At 49.0% G+C, this 17,500-nt stretch overlaps 2 protein-coding genes across 3 annotated transcripts in view; one reads left to right on the top strand and one right to left on the bottom strand.

Moving 5' to 3' along the window:
• Positions 1-1,495, top strand: part of LOC134075827 (transmembrane ascorbate-dependent reductase CYB561) — an 8,308-nt gene extending 6,813 nt beyond the window's left edge. Inside the window, exons 4-6 of the mRNA XM_062530886.1 lie at positions 1-78; positions 865-1,022; positions 1,306-1,495. The exon at positions 1-78 is cut by the window's left edge and continues 26 nt beyond it. Of these exons, the coding sequence (XP_062386870.1) occupies positions 1-78; positions 865-1,022; positions 1,306-1,495 (426 nt within the window). The remainder of the gene's footprint in view (positions 79-864; positions 1,023-1,305) is intronic.
• A 4,458-nt stretch (positions 1,496-5,953) lies between these two features.
• tanc2a (tetratricopeptide repeat, ankyrin repeat and coiled-coil containing 2a) overlaps positions 5,954-17,500 on the bottom strand; it is a 155,555-nt gene continuing 144,008 nt past the window's right edge. For both annotated transcript variants that reach the window (XM_062531619.1, XM_062531620.1), the window contains 9 exons: positions 17,284-17,377; positions 16,157-16,290; positions 15,814-15,937; positions 15,305-15,480; positions 14,515-14,647; positions 11,316-11,407; positions 10,954-11,100; positions 9,465-9,565; positions 5,954-8,486 (listed from right to left, as the gene is read on the bottom strand). In XM_062531619.1, the coding sequence (XP_062387603.1) occupies positions 6,107-8,486; positions 9,465-9,565; positions 10,954-11,100; positions 11,316-11,407; positions 14,515-14,647; positions 15,305-15,480; positions 15,814-15,937; positions 16,157-16,290; positions 17,284-17,377 (3,381 nt within the window). In that variant the 3' untranslated portion in view covers positions 5,954-6,106. The remainder of the gene's footprint in view (positions 8,487-9,464; positions 9,566-10,953; positions 11,101-11,315; positions 11,408-14,514; positions 14,648-15,304; positions 15,481-15,813; positions 15,938-16,156; positions 16,291-17,283; positions 17,378-17,500) is intronic.

Genomic DNA, 17,500 nt, shown 5'->3' with positions numbered 1-17,500 from the left:
GACGCTAACCACATCCCTCATATGTACTCTCTGCACTCCTGGTGTGGAATGCTCACTTTCGTCTTATTTATCGCACAGGTAAACCCGTGTAGAATTTCTCCTCTCCCCTCAGCACCATCAGAGCAGTATTTCTATTTAAGTTGGACTAAAACTTTGTTATATACAGTTAAACACCGATCTATTGCATTTATTGCAAAATTCCACGGTTGCATTATTTGTTGAGCAAATATTCAGTTGATATGGATCGCAATGCACATTTGTGAGGAAATCTTGCTAAATCATAGACTAGTGATACCACACACCTGTAAAACAGGGTTTTATCAGTTGATGTCTTCAGTAAAAGTTGTATCTTCCTTAATCCTCTAATGAAAAATATCCTGTCTCTGTTATTCTCCTTAACTGAATCTGCCAGAGGTGTTTTGCAACATTAACCCCCAACATTGCCAAGGCAGTATGGCTGTTGGGATTCTAGTACTCATTGTTTGGGTGATTTAATTAATTAGTGCACTCTCAAAGAGGATGTGTTGGAAATAACACATTGATGTGTTTAGGTAAGGACCACACAGGTTGTGTTGTTTCCAACTCATTGCTTTTGTTATTTTGTTACACAATATGTGTTGAAAATAACACAACTTGTGTTGTTTTTAACACATCTCTGTGTTCAGATAGGCACAACATAGTTTCTGCTGTTTCCAACACATTGCTTTTTGTGATTTGTTGCACAATATGTGTTGAAAATATCACAACGTGTGTTGTTTTTAACACATCTCTGTGTTCAGATAGGACACATCGGTGTTAAGAGTGTGGCACTGAATGGTGACGTCAGCAGCATCTCCATCACGTGTGTGTGCTTCTGTGTTGCAGTGGCTGCTGGGGTTTTGCTTCTTCCTGTTTCCGGGGACAGCGATGTGGCTGCGGAGCCTCTACCTGCCTCTGCACGTGTTCTTCGGTCTGTCGCTGTTCGGCCTCGCCGTCGCCACCTGCCTGCTCGGCATCATGGAGAAGCTCCTCTTCTCCATCTCGTGAGTCTAGCTCGCCGCTACCCCTTCTTCGACTCTCTCTCTCTCTCTCATTTTCTGCTCTCCCAGCTCACTTTCGTTTCAGTCTGAAATATCCTCTCTAAGAAATGGATTCTTTGCTTGACTGGAAAAGGCATCTTATATTTCTATGCTTGAAGACTTCTAAAATAGTCTCAGTAGGCTCACGAATTAACAAGTACCATATAGAAACTGTAAATAAACAGTCTTCCATCTATTGACTATACGTGAAAGGAAATTTTATTTCTTTGTTCTTTGTTCTCCACAGAGACACCTACTCGTCATATGCTCCTGAGGGCATTCTGGCCAACACTCTGGGCATAATGCTGGTGACATATGGAGTGATGGTAGGGTACGTGGTGACCCGTGATGAATTTAAACGCCCGCCTCACCCTGAAGAAGAGGCCTTGTCTGTGCACTTTAAGACCTTAACAGAGGGGGGAGCTGTTTCTCCTTGATTGATAAGGGGGGGCGGGGGGGGGCGCAGTTTAACTGTTTTAGGAGAATACGAATGAATGATGACACAGTGAATTCCACAGTATTTCTTTAGAGACAAGAAGAGACAGTCAGACTTCCCGTGGTTTGTGTTACAGAGAAAGTGTTAGATGTATTTATAATAATGCGGTTTTGTAAAATCATTGCCCACAAGGTCATTCAACTCCAGCTATGTTTCCTTCGTAATAAATACTCATGTGATCTACAGCGTACTCTTCCAGGAAAACCCAATCACTGTGTTGTCAGGGTGCCTGGAGTCCGCCACTGGCATAATCCAGGGGGTGGAAGACGTTCACATTAATTTGGGGATTGATGATCACATTACACCCTAATCCTAATCTGATGAAAAAGCATAAAATATCCAGAGAGTATCTAACCCCAGGGCAGACAGGCCTTGTTCTGGCCAGAACTGCCATATCTGTTTAAGAGTCGGCATCCAGTCTCTCCACTAAAGCTACATCAACACTATTCAGTTTTTCGTTGAATCAGAAACACTTTTGTTAAATTTGGTGTTTTTAAGCTCCTGTAATGGATTGATTTTTAAACACTGGTGACCCTGTTTTCATGGGATATTCTTTGCTTTTTGATGTCGACAGGGAATTCCACAAACATAGGTTTCTACATCAGCAATGATGTAGAGACCTACGTACAGTACAGTATGTTCCAATCCTGACTGGACCATGCTAGTGTGATGTTTCCCGCCTCTCCATGACTCGCTTCGACTTCTACTGTACTACAAATATAAGCTTTACTGGCCTTACTATCTTTAGTAGCAGCTGTAATGCATGAAAGTTTTGCATGTGATTTGTGTGAATGGACAAGGCATCCATTCTTCAGGTGTCCAGTCCATAGAATGTTCCGGAATCACAAATGTGCGTCTGGACGGAGATCGTTTTAGATTGAAAAGGAAACTGGAATAGTGTGGATGTAGCCTTACTGTGGGCTTCACTGTGTAGGAGTGGTATGTTGGTTTACTCTTCCTGACCACTTGTCATGTGTGTGAAAGGCACAGAACTGGCCCAGGATCAGCAGCTTCTCCCCTTCTCCCTGCTGTTTTCACTCACAGTGTATTCCAAAATAGCCCTTAAATCTGCTGATCACCGCCCTTGTTTTCATACAAAGTAAGGCCTGCAGATGTAGAGGGTTTGTCTAACCGTCAGTAACACTTAACACAAAATATTTGACTTGTGCCAGAACGTGATGTGCCTTTATAAACTCCAGAAGTGCCAGAATATATATATATATATAAATAACATTTGCCAGACTAGAACTACCGGCCAATACCACAGCGTCCCGACTAGTAAATGGTTGTTTTTGTAAACCCCACAAAACAGCCCGACCTTTGATGTTATCCTTTAACAATCAAAATATTTCACATTCCGTCTCACTGGTTCAGCTGGTTTAGGTTTACTAAAACAAGCTTCAAACTTACGCCTAATGCCTTCTGAAGGACCACATCTATGGTGTCTTTTTGAGGCAAAATATTTAGTGTTGAGTGAAAAATTAAAGTTCTAACCTAGAAATGAGAAACATGTAATGATTTAATAATTATATTAACATATGATCCACGAATGTACTGTATATATTCTGCTGACTTTAGTGTTGTGTGTGTAACTAACCGTAGACTAATTAGCTTTGGCATTGATAAAGCTTTTCTGCACTTTCTTCTTTGAAGCCAACAGCCTGTGACTTGAATAATATTGTTTGTTTGAAAAAAAAAATGACAAAGGCCAGAGACAGTAGGTGCTCTCAAATTCGTATCCACGTGTGTGGGGAAGGGAAACTGGACCCAGCTATTGAGGATCTGGGAGTTTAAATTGCCTTTACAGAACAAAGAGCATTCGGGATGTTTTTAGAGATTACAGTGTTTCAGCAACACAAGAACATGGCGTGTGTGCCTCTGTGCCTCTATTAATGAATGACTGTCCAGACTTTTTTTTGTTTTTTAAAACCGTCCAAACTTAATTCACATTTCATCTGTCAGTTAGTGTGAATCTATTGGGTAATACTATATTTCTGTCTTCACTGTGACCAGGTATTATCTTCAGAATTTGGAAAGGAACATGCATCGCTGTTCAATGTTTACAGTGCATTTTGATACTTCTGTCCATGTCGTAAGTGGTGCTTGTGACCAGGATGAATGCTACAATTCACTCTTAGTGTTGTGTGTAATGTGTGATATTGTGTAATGATGTATGTGTAGAATGAAGACCAAACAATAATCAAACTCATTGGCAACCAAAATGTCTCACAGTCCATCTTTGTTTTTCACCTTGTTTTCTTCCAAGTGGTAGCCATTTTTAAATAAGTACAATATTTCCTCATACATACAGCCGATTGTACAGTTTACAGTCGCTTAATGGGGTTCAAAACAAAGCATTCTCCTTTGTCACGGTCCTCCTTGGCAAAAGGTCACAACTCACATTTACACACAATTTACAGAAAACCTGGCCCTCAGCAAGCCCTGAAAGATGAGAAACAAAACAAAACAAGTACAAAAAAGGATAAAAGATCAACTCTTTAAAGACTCATCTCCTCTCCACATTGAAAAAAAAATAAGTATGCGCACAAACACACACACATACACACACACACGCACACACACACTCCATTGCAAACACTCGCCAAACAATGTATTTGCTTGAATGTGTGTGAATCAGCAGAGAGCATGCATTCTTTAGTGGAATCTTTATGTACAGTCATTTACACAGAACTTATATATTTATACATATAAAAAACAACATTGGCTGAAAATACTTCCCGTACTACATCCTGCTTTGACCTCTGACATCACAGACACTTCCTGTTATTTCCTGCTAGTGGACTTGATTCTGTTGTGATGGTTGTCAAGCCACCTGGTAAGGTCCAGTTTGAATTCACTCATGAAATCCTGTTCATTAACCAGTGAGGGTTTGAACTGACAGGAGGTTGTCAGTTAATACGTCCAAAAGCCTGTATCCTTTCCTCAATGTCTGATTTTGATCTTTGCAGCAAAGGTGCTGGAAAGAAAAATAATAATAATAATAATAATAATAAAAAACCTCCAATATGCTCAATCTCAAGGCCTTCCGTTAAGCTTAGCGTGAGGGCAAGGACACGTGGTATTACTTAAGAGCGGACTCGAAGCTGAGCCGCCGCTAGCTGCCAATAAGCGCACAGACGTCCAGACACCCGCACTCTTAAACAGAGTGCACCTTCATCATGGCTTCACTGCTCTTTAAGAGAGAGTCTCCATGGTCCACACACACACCGACCAATCTCGGCCTACTCGTGAGTGGACGGTCAGACTTCATGCGTTTTTTGTTCTCAATTTCTCACTGGTTATCAAATGACCCCCTAATCACGGAGTGGCAGCGTTGCCCCCTTTAGTTTCCTGTCTAGCGTTACAGGAAGTCACATGGTCCGAGGCGCCGATTAGCGCGCCCGTGTCTGATTTGTACAGCACAGCCCGCTATTGTTCGGCCGTCTCTCACGTGCTTCTCAGAAGTGGGCCAACTGAGACACCGAGCCAATACCCTTTTCCCTTCCCAACCCAACTGCACGACAACCCTTTTTGGGCAGCACTTAAAAACAAACGGGAAGGTAAATAAATGTACAATCAAGTAGAGAAAAAAAAAAATTAGGTATATATATTTATATTTTTATATATATAATTATTTTACAAACATAACTTAAAATGATAAATATTACTTTTTCGCTTTTTGCTATGTACAGATTTTACCTGGTGTCAGATTTTTCGAAAGTCACTTTTACAGAAGGGGCAAAAGCAGTGCGAGTTGCCCCAAGTGTAATTCTGCAAGGCTGGGAAAGTTTCAGATGAGAGCCCAAGGCTGCGATGCGTCGACCCCCCCACCAGGGCACCGCGATGGGAAGGCATTACTGGCCAGCTTTCCTCTCCCGGAGCGAACACCGGAGGTCTTCAGGCCGAGCGGTAGAACCCATGTACTTGCCTGATCGATCTTACATGAGGTGGTTTTTACGTTCCGAAGCACTTGAGGCGCTTGTGGGTTCCCTCCTGGGACCACAAACCTCGCCACTGGCCCGTTCTAGACGGTGGAACTCCAATGGACCTCTGAAACAGCCGTCTTTCTGTACAAAGCCTTGAGTTAAAATAATCAGCAATGACACCTTGAGGACAAAAACAGCACTTGGATGTATTGATTTAAGACTTGTTGCTGTTTATACTGTAGTATATTAATATTTCTGTAAGGCCACACTATAAACAGTAAGTATTAAAATCCGGACCTCTATCCAAGCTCTGTTTTTCCTTTCAATTGATCCCCCAGCTTAGAACTGTGCACCGCAGACTGTTTTGGAAATAAAGAGCAAAGCCCCCCTCTGCCCTGTTTGGAATATTCAGCATTAATACATTAACATGAGCGATGGGGCTTGGGAATGTCCTGTGCCAGTCTGTGTGTCAATGATGGGATGGCTAGCGTCACCCGGCTGTTCTGAAAGCTCATTGGTGGGACGGTCTGTGAACATACACACTGTGTGTGTGAGTATGGGAGTGTGTGTGTGTGTCTGTGTGTGTGTGTGTCTGTGTGTGTGTGTGTTGGAGCCGCCTTGCTGCCCTACACGTTGGACTCCACGAACGGTCTCTTTGGCTTGATGGGGGAGGCGGGGCCCTGGCGGTCGGCGCGGCCCATCTGCCGGTAGTCGCCGGCGTCCTGGTAGGCCTGCGCCACGGGCAGCGTCCGCGCCACCTTCACGTCCGGGTAGGTGGGCGCCTGGCTGACGCGGCCCATGGCGTCGGCCGCCGCGGGCACCGAGTAGTAGTCCTCCTCCATCAGGTGCCCGTTGTGGGCGTTGTTGGTGCGGTTGTAGTAGGCGATGTGGCCGTACGCCGTGTTGCTGGGCGACGTGGCCGGGCTGCTGACCACCGTGTCCAGCGACGACACGGCCCAGGCGCGGGACGAGGGCGAGGAGGACGACGAGGACGAGGACGGCTGCTGAGACGGCGGCGGCGGCGGCGGCATGGGCATCGTCATGGTCATCGGCGGCACGGGCTGCTGGAGGTACTGCTGCGTGCGCGCCGTCTTGTCGATGATGCCCATGAAGGGGGTGGCGCGGGAGCGCAGGGCCTCGCCCGGGTACGTGCCGCCCATCACGCGCATGTCCAGCGGCCCGCCCTGCGGCGGCGACACGGGCGACAGCTCGTCGCAGTAGCCGCCCTCGTACGCCAGCTGCAGCGGGATCTCCATCTGCTGCGCCGAGGGCGAGGGCCGGAAGCCGGGGCCGAGGTTGACCGCCGAGCCTCCTCCTCCGCCCCCTCCTCCGCCCCCACCTCCGCCCAGGCTGCTGGCGGAGGGCGAGAAGCGCAGGCCCACGCTCTGCGAGTGGATGAGCGGGCGTGGCGTGGGCGGGTGCGGCTTGGGCTCGGCGGCGGCGACGGAGGCGGCGGTGGCGCTGACGGGCCTGCGGAGGGCGTGCGGGTTCTCGGGCGAGCCCAGCCCCGGCGCCTGCTGCTGCTGCTGTTGGCGCTCCAGCTCGTGCAGCGACGGCGGCAGCCCCGACGAGTAGTACGCCGCCGACTGGCTCCGGCTGATCTGCGGCGTCTGGCCGTAGGCGCGCAGCCCTCCTCCCCCTCCTCCTCCTGGGCCGGGCGCGGGCCGCTGGTAGGCCGACTGCGGGCGCTGCAGCGGGGCCTGTTGCTGCGGCGGCGGCGGCGGCTCGTCCTCCATCAGCGCCGGGTCCATGCTGATGGCGCGCTGGTACAGCATGCCCGCGCTCAGGCTCCCCTGCACCTGCAGCGAGCCGTACCCACTGATGCCCAGGCCGCCCAATCCGCCCAATCCGCCCTCGCTCAGCTCGTCCATGGCGTCGCCGGGGCAGCGGGCGCTCATGGAGTGCGCCATCTGGCTGTAGGCGCTGCTGCCCAGCACGGCGCTGGAGTGCACGGCGGCGCTGGGCTGGTTGGTGCGCACGATCTGCGCCTTGGCCGGCTGCAGCCACTGGCCCTGCTGCGGCGCCACCTGCACCTGCACCTGCACCTGCTGCGGCAGCTGGAAGGAGCGCTGCGCCGGCAGCTTGGACAGCGGCGACTTGGGCCGCCCGGCGTGGGGGTGGTGCGGGTTGGGGTGGGGGTGGTGCGGGTGGTGGTGCGGGTGGTGGTGAGGGTGAGGGTGGTGCGACGGGGGCAGCTGGAGCGGCACCTCCTGGTGGTAGCGGGCCGAGGCGGCCGAGGCCGACTGCGGGCGGTAGAGGCCCGTGGCCTCGGAGGCCGGGCTGGTGCGGTACTGCTGCTGCGGGCCCCGGCGGAGAGGAGAGGGTGGCGGGCTGAAGTGGTAGGAACCGCCCGGCGGCAGCTGCTGCTGCTGTTGCAGCTGTTGCGGAGACATCTGGTGGGCCGGGGAGGTGTGCGGCGGGCTCGGCCGGAAGTGCCCGGCGCCCTGGTGGGTGGGCGAGAGCGAGGAGGGCGAGGGGGACGATGCCTGGTAGCCCTGCCGCGTGGGCGACGGCCCCGACGGCGGACTGGGCCGCAGCTCGTAGCTTTGCCCGCCGCCGCCGCCGCCGCGGCCGTCCGACAGGTAGGGCGAGTCGCGGTGGTGGCCCGGCGACGGCGGCATGTTCTGGATGACGGGCAGCGTGGCGGGGCTGCAGCGGGCGCCACCGCCGCCGCCGCCGCCCCCTAGTGGCGGCAGAGCCTCCATGTCGCGCTCCAGGTAGTCCTCGTCGTCCTCCTCGAACAGGTCCTGCACGGGCTCCATGTCGGACAGCCGCGGCTCCAGGAGGGGCGCCGGGGGCAGGGCGGGCGGCTCCTGGTGGTGGTGGTGGTGGTGGTGGTGGTCGGGGGGCGGGGAAGGGGGCTGCTGGTCCAGCTCCTGCTGCTGCTGCTGCTGGGCCATCTGACGACACTCCTCCTCCACGCGCTGCAGCAGGCGCTGGATCTCACGGTTGTTGGGGCACAGGCGCATGGCTTCATTCAGGTCCTCCAGGGCTGCGTGGAACTGCCTGAAAGGGCAGAGAGAGAGAGGGAGAGAGAGAGAGAGAGAGAGAGGAGGGGAAGACAGGGAGGAGGCGAGAAAGAAAAGGAGAGAAGACCGAGAAAGAAAGGAAGCGATGGGAGGAGCAATGATGGATAGAGAGGGAGAGAGGGGGAGAGAAGAGAGAGAAAGAAAGTGAGGATGGTTAGAAAAGGAGGAAAGAGGAGCCGTGAGGAGGTGGAAGATGAGATGACAGAGAGGAGATAAAGAGGCATAGAGGAGTACATGACAAGAGATACAAATGGAGGGAGAGAGAGAAAATGGATAAGTTAAGTACACAACTACCATACAGGACCACTGATCAGTGACCATGAATGAAGACTGTAAAAGCAAGTGACCTTTCAAGGAACCTCTCAACCATCCCTAAACCACCAAAAAAAACTACTGTGTAGCGTTCACCTGAGGTGACATGTTTTTTTTTTGTATTTCCATAGAGTACCTTTTCTTTTCAGTTCTGAGCTTACAAAAAAACTCATAACTGAAAAAAAAAAAAAAAAAAAAAAATACAGTGACACCAGAGACCGGATGAACCTGGTCAGGAACTGAAAATGTATGGAGAAAAAAGACAAAGCAAAAAGAAGATCGAAATCAAACTTGAGAGAAGGAACTGAACATGACCAGAGAGTGAGGTGTATGGGGGGTGAGGCTGAACGAACCTGCTAACCCCTAATACTACGCCTTGCACTCCTCTGCCCAGGAAGCTTCCTGAGGTATAAACCAGCACCGAATTCAAAGGGTAGCACAGAACTGAAACAAGACTAAAAAAGTCTCTACGTTCACTGAAAGGACCCTGAATGGATCAGAAGCTACACCAAAGATGGCTACAGCGACTGACACATGTAGGGGGTTCAAACAAACAAACTAACAAACAAACAAACAAGTAAACAAAAAACTAAATGATGAGAGGCCCCGCCTTTGGCCCTTGTCTGTCCGTCTCTATGGTTACCTGCTGCTGCGCTTGGCGCGGGCTCGGGCGTAAAAGGCCTCGTACGATTTGGGTTTCAACTCTAGAGCCTTGGTGGCAAACTCCTCAGCCATCCCAAAGTCCTGTAAGCAACAACAGGGCCAACAGTCATTCACAGGAGCCTTACAGCGCAGCCAAGCACACGCACACACAAACACACACACACACACACACACACACACACACACACACACACACACACACACACACACACACACACACACACACACACATTTCCACACCCTTACATCCATAAATGTGCACACATACACACAAGCACACAGACAGACATACATAGAAACATGAAGGTGCCAGAACAGATAAGAAGCAATGACAAGAAAATTCAATGGGAGAGGAGGATGTGAGACTATCTTGAATGACAAGTCACGGAACAATGACTCAGTGTAAGCGTACATATCATGGAACAATGGTTCGGTGAAGTCACACATAATTCAAATAGCTTTACTGTAATAATATGAATTGCCTGAGTGAACAGACACAGGGAATTCTGAAGTGCCGCATGAATGATCACAAGATCACATTTGCAGACACACACACATGTACATACCTTACATATACATATGCACATAGACAGACAGACACACACACACACACCCACACGCGCGCGCACATACACACACAAAAGTGAAGGACACACAGATGTCCTCTCGACAGAGTAAGTCTAAGCCTGTCTACAAGCCAAGCCCCTGACAACAGCTCCAAGAAACAGCCCTCGTTTTTGCCAGAATAACCAAAGAGGAAGAAAGAAAACACAAATAAATCAAACAAAGACAAAAAAAAAACAGAACAGAACAGAAGAAGTCATGGAAATACACAAAAACAGGATAATTAACAAAAATTGAACCCAAGACGATGAAAGATGAGGGGGGGGGGGGGGGGGGGAGATGATGTTTCTCCAGCTCAAGCTCTTAAGGACACTGCTGTGTCAGCGTAGCGTGGACACATTCTCTATGTCCCTCGTTCATCCGTTACGCCCGGTAAACTTTGCAGAGTCACCATAAAGTACTGTCGGTTAGGTTTGATGAAAACGTTTTAAAAGTACTGTATGCTGTTTTATTTTCACAGGCCCTTTCCTGTTTTCCTTTATGAAGTAGCACTTCTTTTTTTTTTTTTTTTTTTTAAACTGTGTTTGGAGGACAAGAGACAAACTAGACACATTTCTTCTGCGTTTTACTTTTTTTATGTGCCTTATGTGTGTTTTTTGAGTGTCTCGGTTGTGGGGGAAGTGACAGTGTGTGGACTGAGGTAACGCTTGGTCCTCTGACAACATTTAGAGATGGTGTGTGTCTGTGACCTCAACGACCCACAGGCAAAACAGGAACAGAAGACAGAAGAAACAGAGGCAGAGACAGGGGAAGAGGACAGAGGCGAGGAAAGGACAGAGGCGAGAGAGAGAGAGAGAGAGAACAGGATCGCGATTGAGAAAGTGAAGAGAGGGATGCGGACGTACGTTCATTTTCCTGCGACAGCGGGACAAGTTGAGGAGCAGGGAGACTTTGAGCTCACGGAAGGTCTTCAGGTCCTCGCTGAAGCCCTCACGAGGAAACTTCTTCAGCGCATACTGGTACCGTTGGGCAGCCTCCTTCACCTTCCCTTTCTGTGAGGGGAGGACGCACACACACACACACACGCAAGCACAGACACACACACACACACACACACATACATATAAATAGGTGGGCAAATACGCACACATATACTACATAACCATTTTAATGAAAACAGCCATGGAATATGGCAAGAAAATTACAATTTTATTAACATACAATTTTATTAATGTTTTGATACAGATGAGATTTGCACAGGCCTGACCTTATAGAAGCCATCTCCTTCCTCCATCAGTTTGCTGAGAAGCACGATCATGATGTCCGGCTTTGAGGTGGCCATCGCCCACGTCGCTGGACCTGCAGCCAAACAGAGAGCATGATGGGTAAGCAGGAAGAGGAAACAGGAGCGACGCAAGGAAGCTCCATCGACTCGTGAACTGGCGGAGGCGGAGCACTCCACCTGCGCTCTCTGTGACATCACAGAAAGGGTGAACTCTGATTGGTGGTTGGGGAGTAAGCAGGACGGTGTGCGTAGAACATAAAGACACGTCAGGATTGCTGACGACAGCAGTCTGTCCCACCACCCCTGTTCTCTGTTTGGTTCTGATGAAGGGAATCCACACCTCCAAACCTGCTGTTAGTTTACATTCACCCAACATGGCTGACAGACTGGTAATCAGGCTAGTAGAGAATAAACCCAAAATGCCTTCCAGCTATTTTTTTTCTTTGCTGGATTAGGAGAGAAGGCTGACCTGGCTGAACAAGGCCTGAGGCTAGCAGTAGGGAGAAGATACTGGAGGGCTGAATGGGGTCACTAAATTTAGCATATGAATGGAAATTAGCAGCCTACAACAGGTAGCAATAGCATTGTTTGGAGTGGTTCAAATACTATTTTTAAGTGCAGACCTGTGGTCTCGGACTGAATTTTGGACCTTTTGGGTCTCCGTATCTAAGGCTGAATGGGTAGATGCCAACTGAACAAAGCCCTGCACTTAAGGATGCTATTGAGAGTCAGCAGCATAGCAGGTTTTCTAGCGAGAGCACAGAAACAGCTGGCCATTCCACAGCCATGCAGACTGACAACCATACATGCAGTTTTGCCGTTTCACCACCAGAGGGCATGCATGGGTCAAAAGATGAATAGGGCAAGACAAACGCAAGGATGCCTCAGTGCAGAAATCACACTCCTTCACACTGCATCTGACGCACTAAAACCTTGACACATTTCTCGAGACTTCTTCTCGAAACTTGGAAGGATGTAGTGTGTGTGGACCGCAGTGCTTAGAGAGAGTGATTTGGGGAAATAGCCTCCACGTGCATTCCCACAGGTTTTAGGAGAGGCCCGGGGGGGGGGGGGGGGGGACAATGCCATGTGAATGAACATTTCCTTAGCAGGCATGAATGAATGACACCCAAGCAAGCTGTAGACGCTTCATCCACGCGGACCACAGTCATATTACAGAGACTCTCCCACACGGCTCCTCCACTTCAAGAGAGGCTGAGTAACGCCGGCCAGAATGTGCGCACACACAAACGGTGGAGGTCCACATAGGGGACAGGACGACACACAGAGAAGAAAAGAAAAAGAAAAACATTTGGGTAGGGAGGGAGAGACGTTGGGGGTTTGGGGTGTGTGTGTTTCACGGGTACACACACAGACACAGAGACTGGGTTTACCTCGCGCTCGACTGGGGAGGGTCTGACATCCTGGTTACGGAGGGTAGCGGGATGTGGGCAGAGTGGGGGGGGGGGGGTTGAGGGGGTCACGGGGGCAGGGGTGATGGATGGGAGTGGGTGAGTTGTGTTAGATATGGGGATGACATGGACAGAGAACCACCACCCATTCACCCACACAACAGAAGAGAACCCGGAATCGAGAGACAGAGAGTGTGAGAGAGAGAGAGAGAGAGAGAGAGAGAGAGAGAGAGAGAGAGAGAGAGAGAGAGAGAGAGAGCGAGAGGAGAGAGATGTGTGCCAGAGAGAAAGAAGGGGTGGTTTGGGGGTGTGGATGGGAAGAGAGCACAAAAAGCTGCCGTGAGACCAAAGGAATAGGATAGGAGAGAAGAGAGAGAGAGACACAGAGAGAGAGAGAGAGAGAGAGAGAGAGACAGAGAGAGAGAGGGAGAGAGATACTGAAAAAGAGAATGGGGAAGAAAGAAGAAGGAGAAAGACAGGCAGGCTAAAAACAGCAGAAGCAGTGCTTGTGCAGAGGCAAGCAGCAGCAGCAGAACCAGAAACGTTAGCACCAGTGCTGACAGCTAGCACGTATACCTCGTGGTAAAACTCAGCAGATTGTTAGTGGGAACAAGGGACAATTAGGACAAATCTGACAGGGAAGGAGATCTAGGCGGCACGGCTTTGTGATGGTAGGATTAATCCAAACGGGTAACTCTTTTTTTTTTGAGGCAAATGTCAGCATTGTAATTTCAGAGGCCTCAAAAGAAAATGTTTTAACTGTCATTGGCCAAAGCCAGCGTGCTGCCATTTTCTTACCCAATGGGTCTTCTATTTAAATCAGTATGTTTCAACCATGTGACACTTTCAAAAGCCTCATTTGGATTCCATACAAGGCTGCCTTTAATTCAAGGTTAAAATCTGCCCTTGAGAAAGCACCTCAGGCCACAGCAGACAGAGGACAAGAAGAGTGGATCTGAGGGCCTTATTCTCTCACTCTTAAACACACTCAGATAGAGAGCCTCACTACAGTACATGTACGTACCCAGTCTGTTCTTCTGCATGATCCTTTAAGCCGTTTCCATAGCTGTCTGATTCACTTCCTTCCTTCCTCTCCCCTTCTATCCTCCACCAATCTTGCTCCCCCTCTCCTTTCTCTCTTTCTTTCTCCTCCTCCTTGTCGCTTCCAGTCTCAATCTCTACCTTTATCTGCCTTTCTATTCCTTCCTTTCTCCCTCTCTATTCTTCCCTCTCTCTCTGTTCCTTCCTTTATCCCTCACTCATCCTGTTCTCCGACCCGGCTTACATTTGGTTTTGAAATACATCCTGGGTGATCCCATCTCAAGTGGTCACTGCTAAATAGAGTATATAATCACCAAGACGCGTTGTGATCCGATCACTCAAACACCTTGACAGAGACGCACTTTTGACCACATACCATTCGTAGTGTCACGGACCATGGGAGTTCTATGAACGAATGTGATGTTGGCAGTAGGCCAAAAATAAACACAAGCAGTCAGCAATGTCTTTAACTGCACACCTTGGATACAAGTGTAAATGGCAACATGTCTTGGCTGACCACTTCGGATCGGATCACTCAAGATTCATTCTAAAAACAAACAAGACAGTGTAAACAGCTCCTCTGTCTTCCTTACTTAATGCATACATTATGCATTTTCCCCTCCCTCTCCGTCTTTCTCTTCTATCACATTCCCTCTCTTCCTATTTTTCCACTCCCTCGTTCTTCCTTTCTCCCCCACTCTCTCTCTCTCTCGCTGTCTCTCTCGTACCTATCTTGGCACCCTTCTTCAGTAGGGCCACCACCACTGATGTGTTCCTGCAGCCCACGGCCCGGTCCAGAGGCCTCATGCCGCTGTGGTCCACGTGCTCGATCATCGCACCGTGATCCACCAGGAACTGCACCTGAGAAGGGAGGAGAGAAAGAGGGAGAGACAGAGAGAAAGAGAGCAACCATTAGACAGACCACTAACAAACAATTCATTTCCTATTGCCCCTCCACACCCCAACTCAACATTCTGCTTTTTGTCGTTAAATGAATTTGATTGGTCACACATAGATTGGTTTTTTTAACTAATGATAGGCATTTTTTACATTTAATTTAGCATTCACTGATTCACCCTTTTATCAATTACAATTTATTTTTTATTTGATCAATTCATCAATCACAATATTTCTCATGATTCCCTGTTATCTTTAGTAAGCACAGTGCTCCTCCTCTCGGCTCTACCAGAGAGGGTTAAAGCGGAGCGAGAGGCGCAAACGTTCAAACATTCCCACGTTCTGTTTTCGCAAAGGGGAGGGGGGCGAAATCCCCCTTTCAGCAGACCTAGAAAGTGCCGTTACATTCGAACTGAACTGCTTGCCAATCTGACAGAGATCGATATCCCACTATGACGACTTTGCGACACGCCTCTTTAAGCAGACAGGAACTGTTCGAATTTTGCTCTATCTTGTCAGTAATGAAGGATCTTTGGCTCTACTTACCACCTCCGAGTCTCCGTAGAGCTGCATTATGTTGCTCTATCTTGTCAGTAATGAAGGATCTCTGCCTCTACTTACCACCTCCGAGTCTCCGTAGAAGGCGGCCAGGTCCAGCGGGGTTCGGCCGCTCTTATCCGCATGGGCGGTGGCCGCGCCCTTTTCCACCAGGGCACGGACCAATGGGAGATGGCCCTTCAGACACGCCCAGCTCAGAGCCGTGAGCCCCTCCTTGTCCATCAGCGCCAGGGATGCCCCTGCAGAGAGAGAGCCCAGAGGTCAAAGGTCAGGGAGCCATGACAACCTTGAAGGATCAAAGAGCTCTAGTGCTGGATGTTGTTTTACTGCCAATATTACTATGATCAATATTAGCACTATTGTCACTTGAATTGTTATCTTCTTCAGAGACAACGGTACATTGACAGGTGGGAGTGGCTTCTGAAGCAAGATCAAAAAATCATCAAATAAACATGATTTTAGGTGATGTGAGGTCACGTGTTGCCATGTACAGTATGTGGGGTGACGTGACATAAGGTCATGTGACATGAAGTCATGTGATATGGGGGTCATGTGACGTGTGCAATGCCCACCCTGTGCTAGCAGGTACTCGGCGGTGCCAAGGTGTCCCTCACAGGCGGCCATCATGAGGGGAGTGCGGCCCTGCTTGTCGGCCATGTTGACGTCGGCCCCATGGTTCAGTAGCAGATCGACTATCTGTGGAAGCAGAGGGATAAAGAACACAATGGTTATGACAAACACAAACACACACACACACACACACACATGCAGACTAACCTATGCTGAACACACTCATACACATTAACAGAGGCTAAACATGGACCCACACTTATAAACACTGACCAAACAAACAGAAGGGTATTGAGGGGTGCCTGTTGTGTGTGTGTGTGTGTGTGTGTGTGTGTGTGCACCCACCTGCCAGTGTCCCTGGCGCACGGCGCTGAAGAGGGGCACGATGCCACGGCGGTTTGGTTGTGCCACAGCGGCACCCTGTTCCAGCAGCAGACGGCACACATCCAGCTTCCCCCGGCCAGCTGCCGCTGTCAGAGCTACACACACACACACACACACACACACACACAGAAACAGACAGACAGACAGACACACACACACACACACACACACACACACACACACAGACACACACACACACACACAGAGATTAGAGAGAACCACACACAAAGTATGAAGACACAGACCATAATATGAAAAGAAAAAAACACAGGAAAATAGTCTAGCAATGCTGCCTGTTCTCAACTCCTTCTCAGATGAAGTGGAGTGTGGCTACAGTAGCTACTGTAGAAGCCTTTCAACTGAACTGACTTTAGTTCATTCCTGAGGGCATTATATTCTGGCTGCTCTTATGAAAGAAGATCTACGGGCTTCTTGAGAGGCCTTTCCAGCCCGAAGAAGCTATTACAGTGTCCAGAATATGGGCTTTGTGCTTTTCTGAGAAACACTAAAGAGAAATCCTTCAACACTACTGCTGCTCTGTCTAAGCAGAGAGAGGGAGAGAGAGAGAGAGAGAGAGAGAGGGAGTGAGAGAGAGAGAAAGAGAGAGGGGGGAGGAGAAAAAGTAGTGGTAAGCCAGAGAAAAACAGTGTGAGGGAAAGAGGGAAATAAAAATATGAAAGAAATCATTTGGATGATAAACGACCTGCAGTAAGAGCACGGCGCTCTCTTAGTCAGATCATTTCCCTCTGCTGACTGCTGGGATTGCTGAGCGATTAAATATGAACAGCTAGACATCAATCACACACACACACACACACACACACACACACCATAAAACACACACCTACACACAAACTAAACACACACTCCTTATACAGGCACACCACACACACAGTTCTCAGAAATACACACACAGGAGGACTATTAAACACATTTAATATGGACATCTATCAGAAGTACCGAGGTCAGGCAAATTATTCCTGTGAAGGTAGAGCAGTGGAGAGAGTCTGTCTGTCTGTCTGTCTGTCTCTCTCTCTCACACACACACACACACACACACACACACACACACACACACACACCAGTACCTGTCTCTCCCCAAAGAGTGTCAAAGCTGTTGATCTGTGCTCGCTCCTCTTCCTCCTCATCTTTCTCAGGTAGGTCCAATAGGTAAGATGCAATCTGGCACACACACACACACACACACACACACACACACACACACACACACACACACAGACACACACACACACAGAGAAACACAGTTCACGATGAATAAATACGCTAACTGTACACATGAACATT

Source organism: Sardina pilchardus, chromosome 3 (genome assembly GCF_963854185.1).
Source record: "Sardina pilchardus chromosome 3, fSarPil1.1, whole genome shotgun sequence".
In the NCBI taxonomy this organism is placed as follows: Eukaryota; Metazoa; Chordata; class Actinopteri; order Clupeiformes; family Clupeidae; genus Sardina; species Sardina pilchardus.
This window is presented reverse-complemented; position numbering and strand designations above follow the sequence as displayed.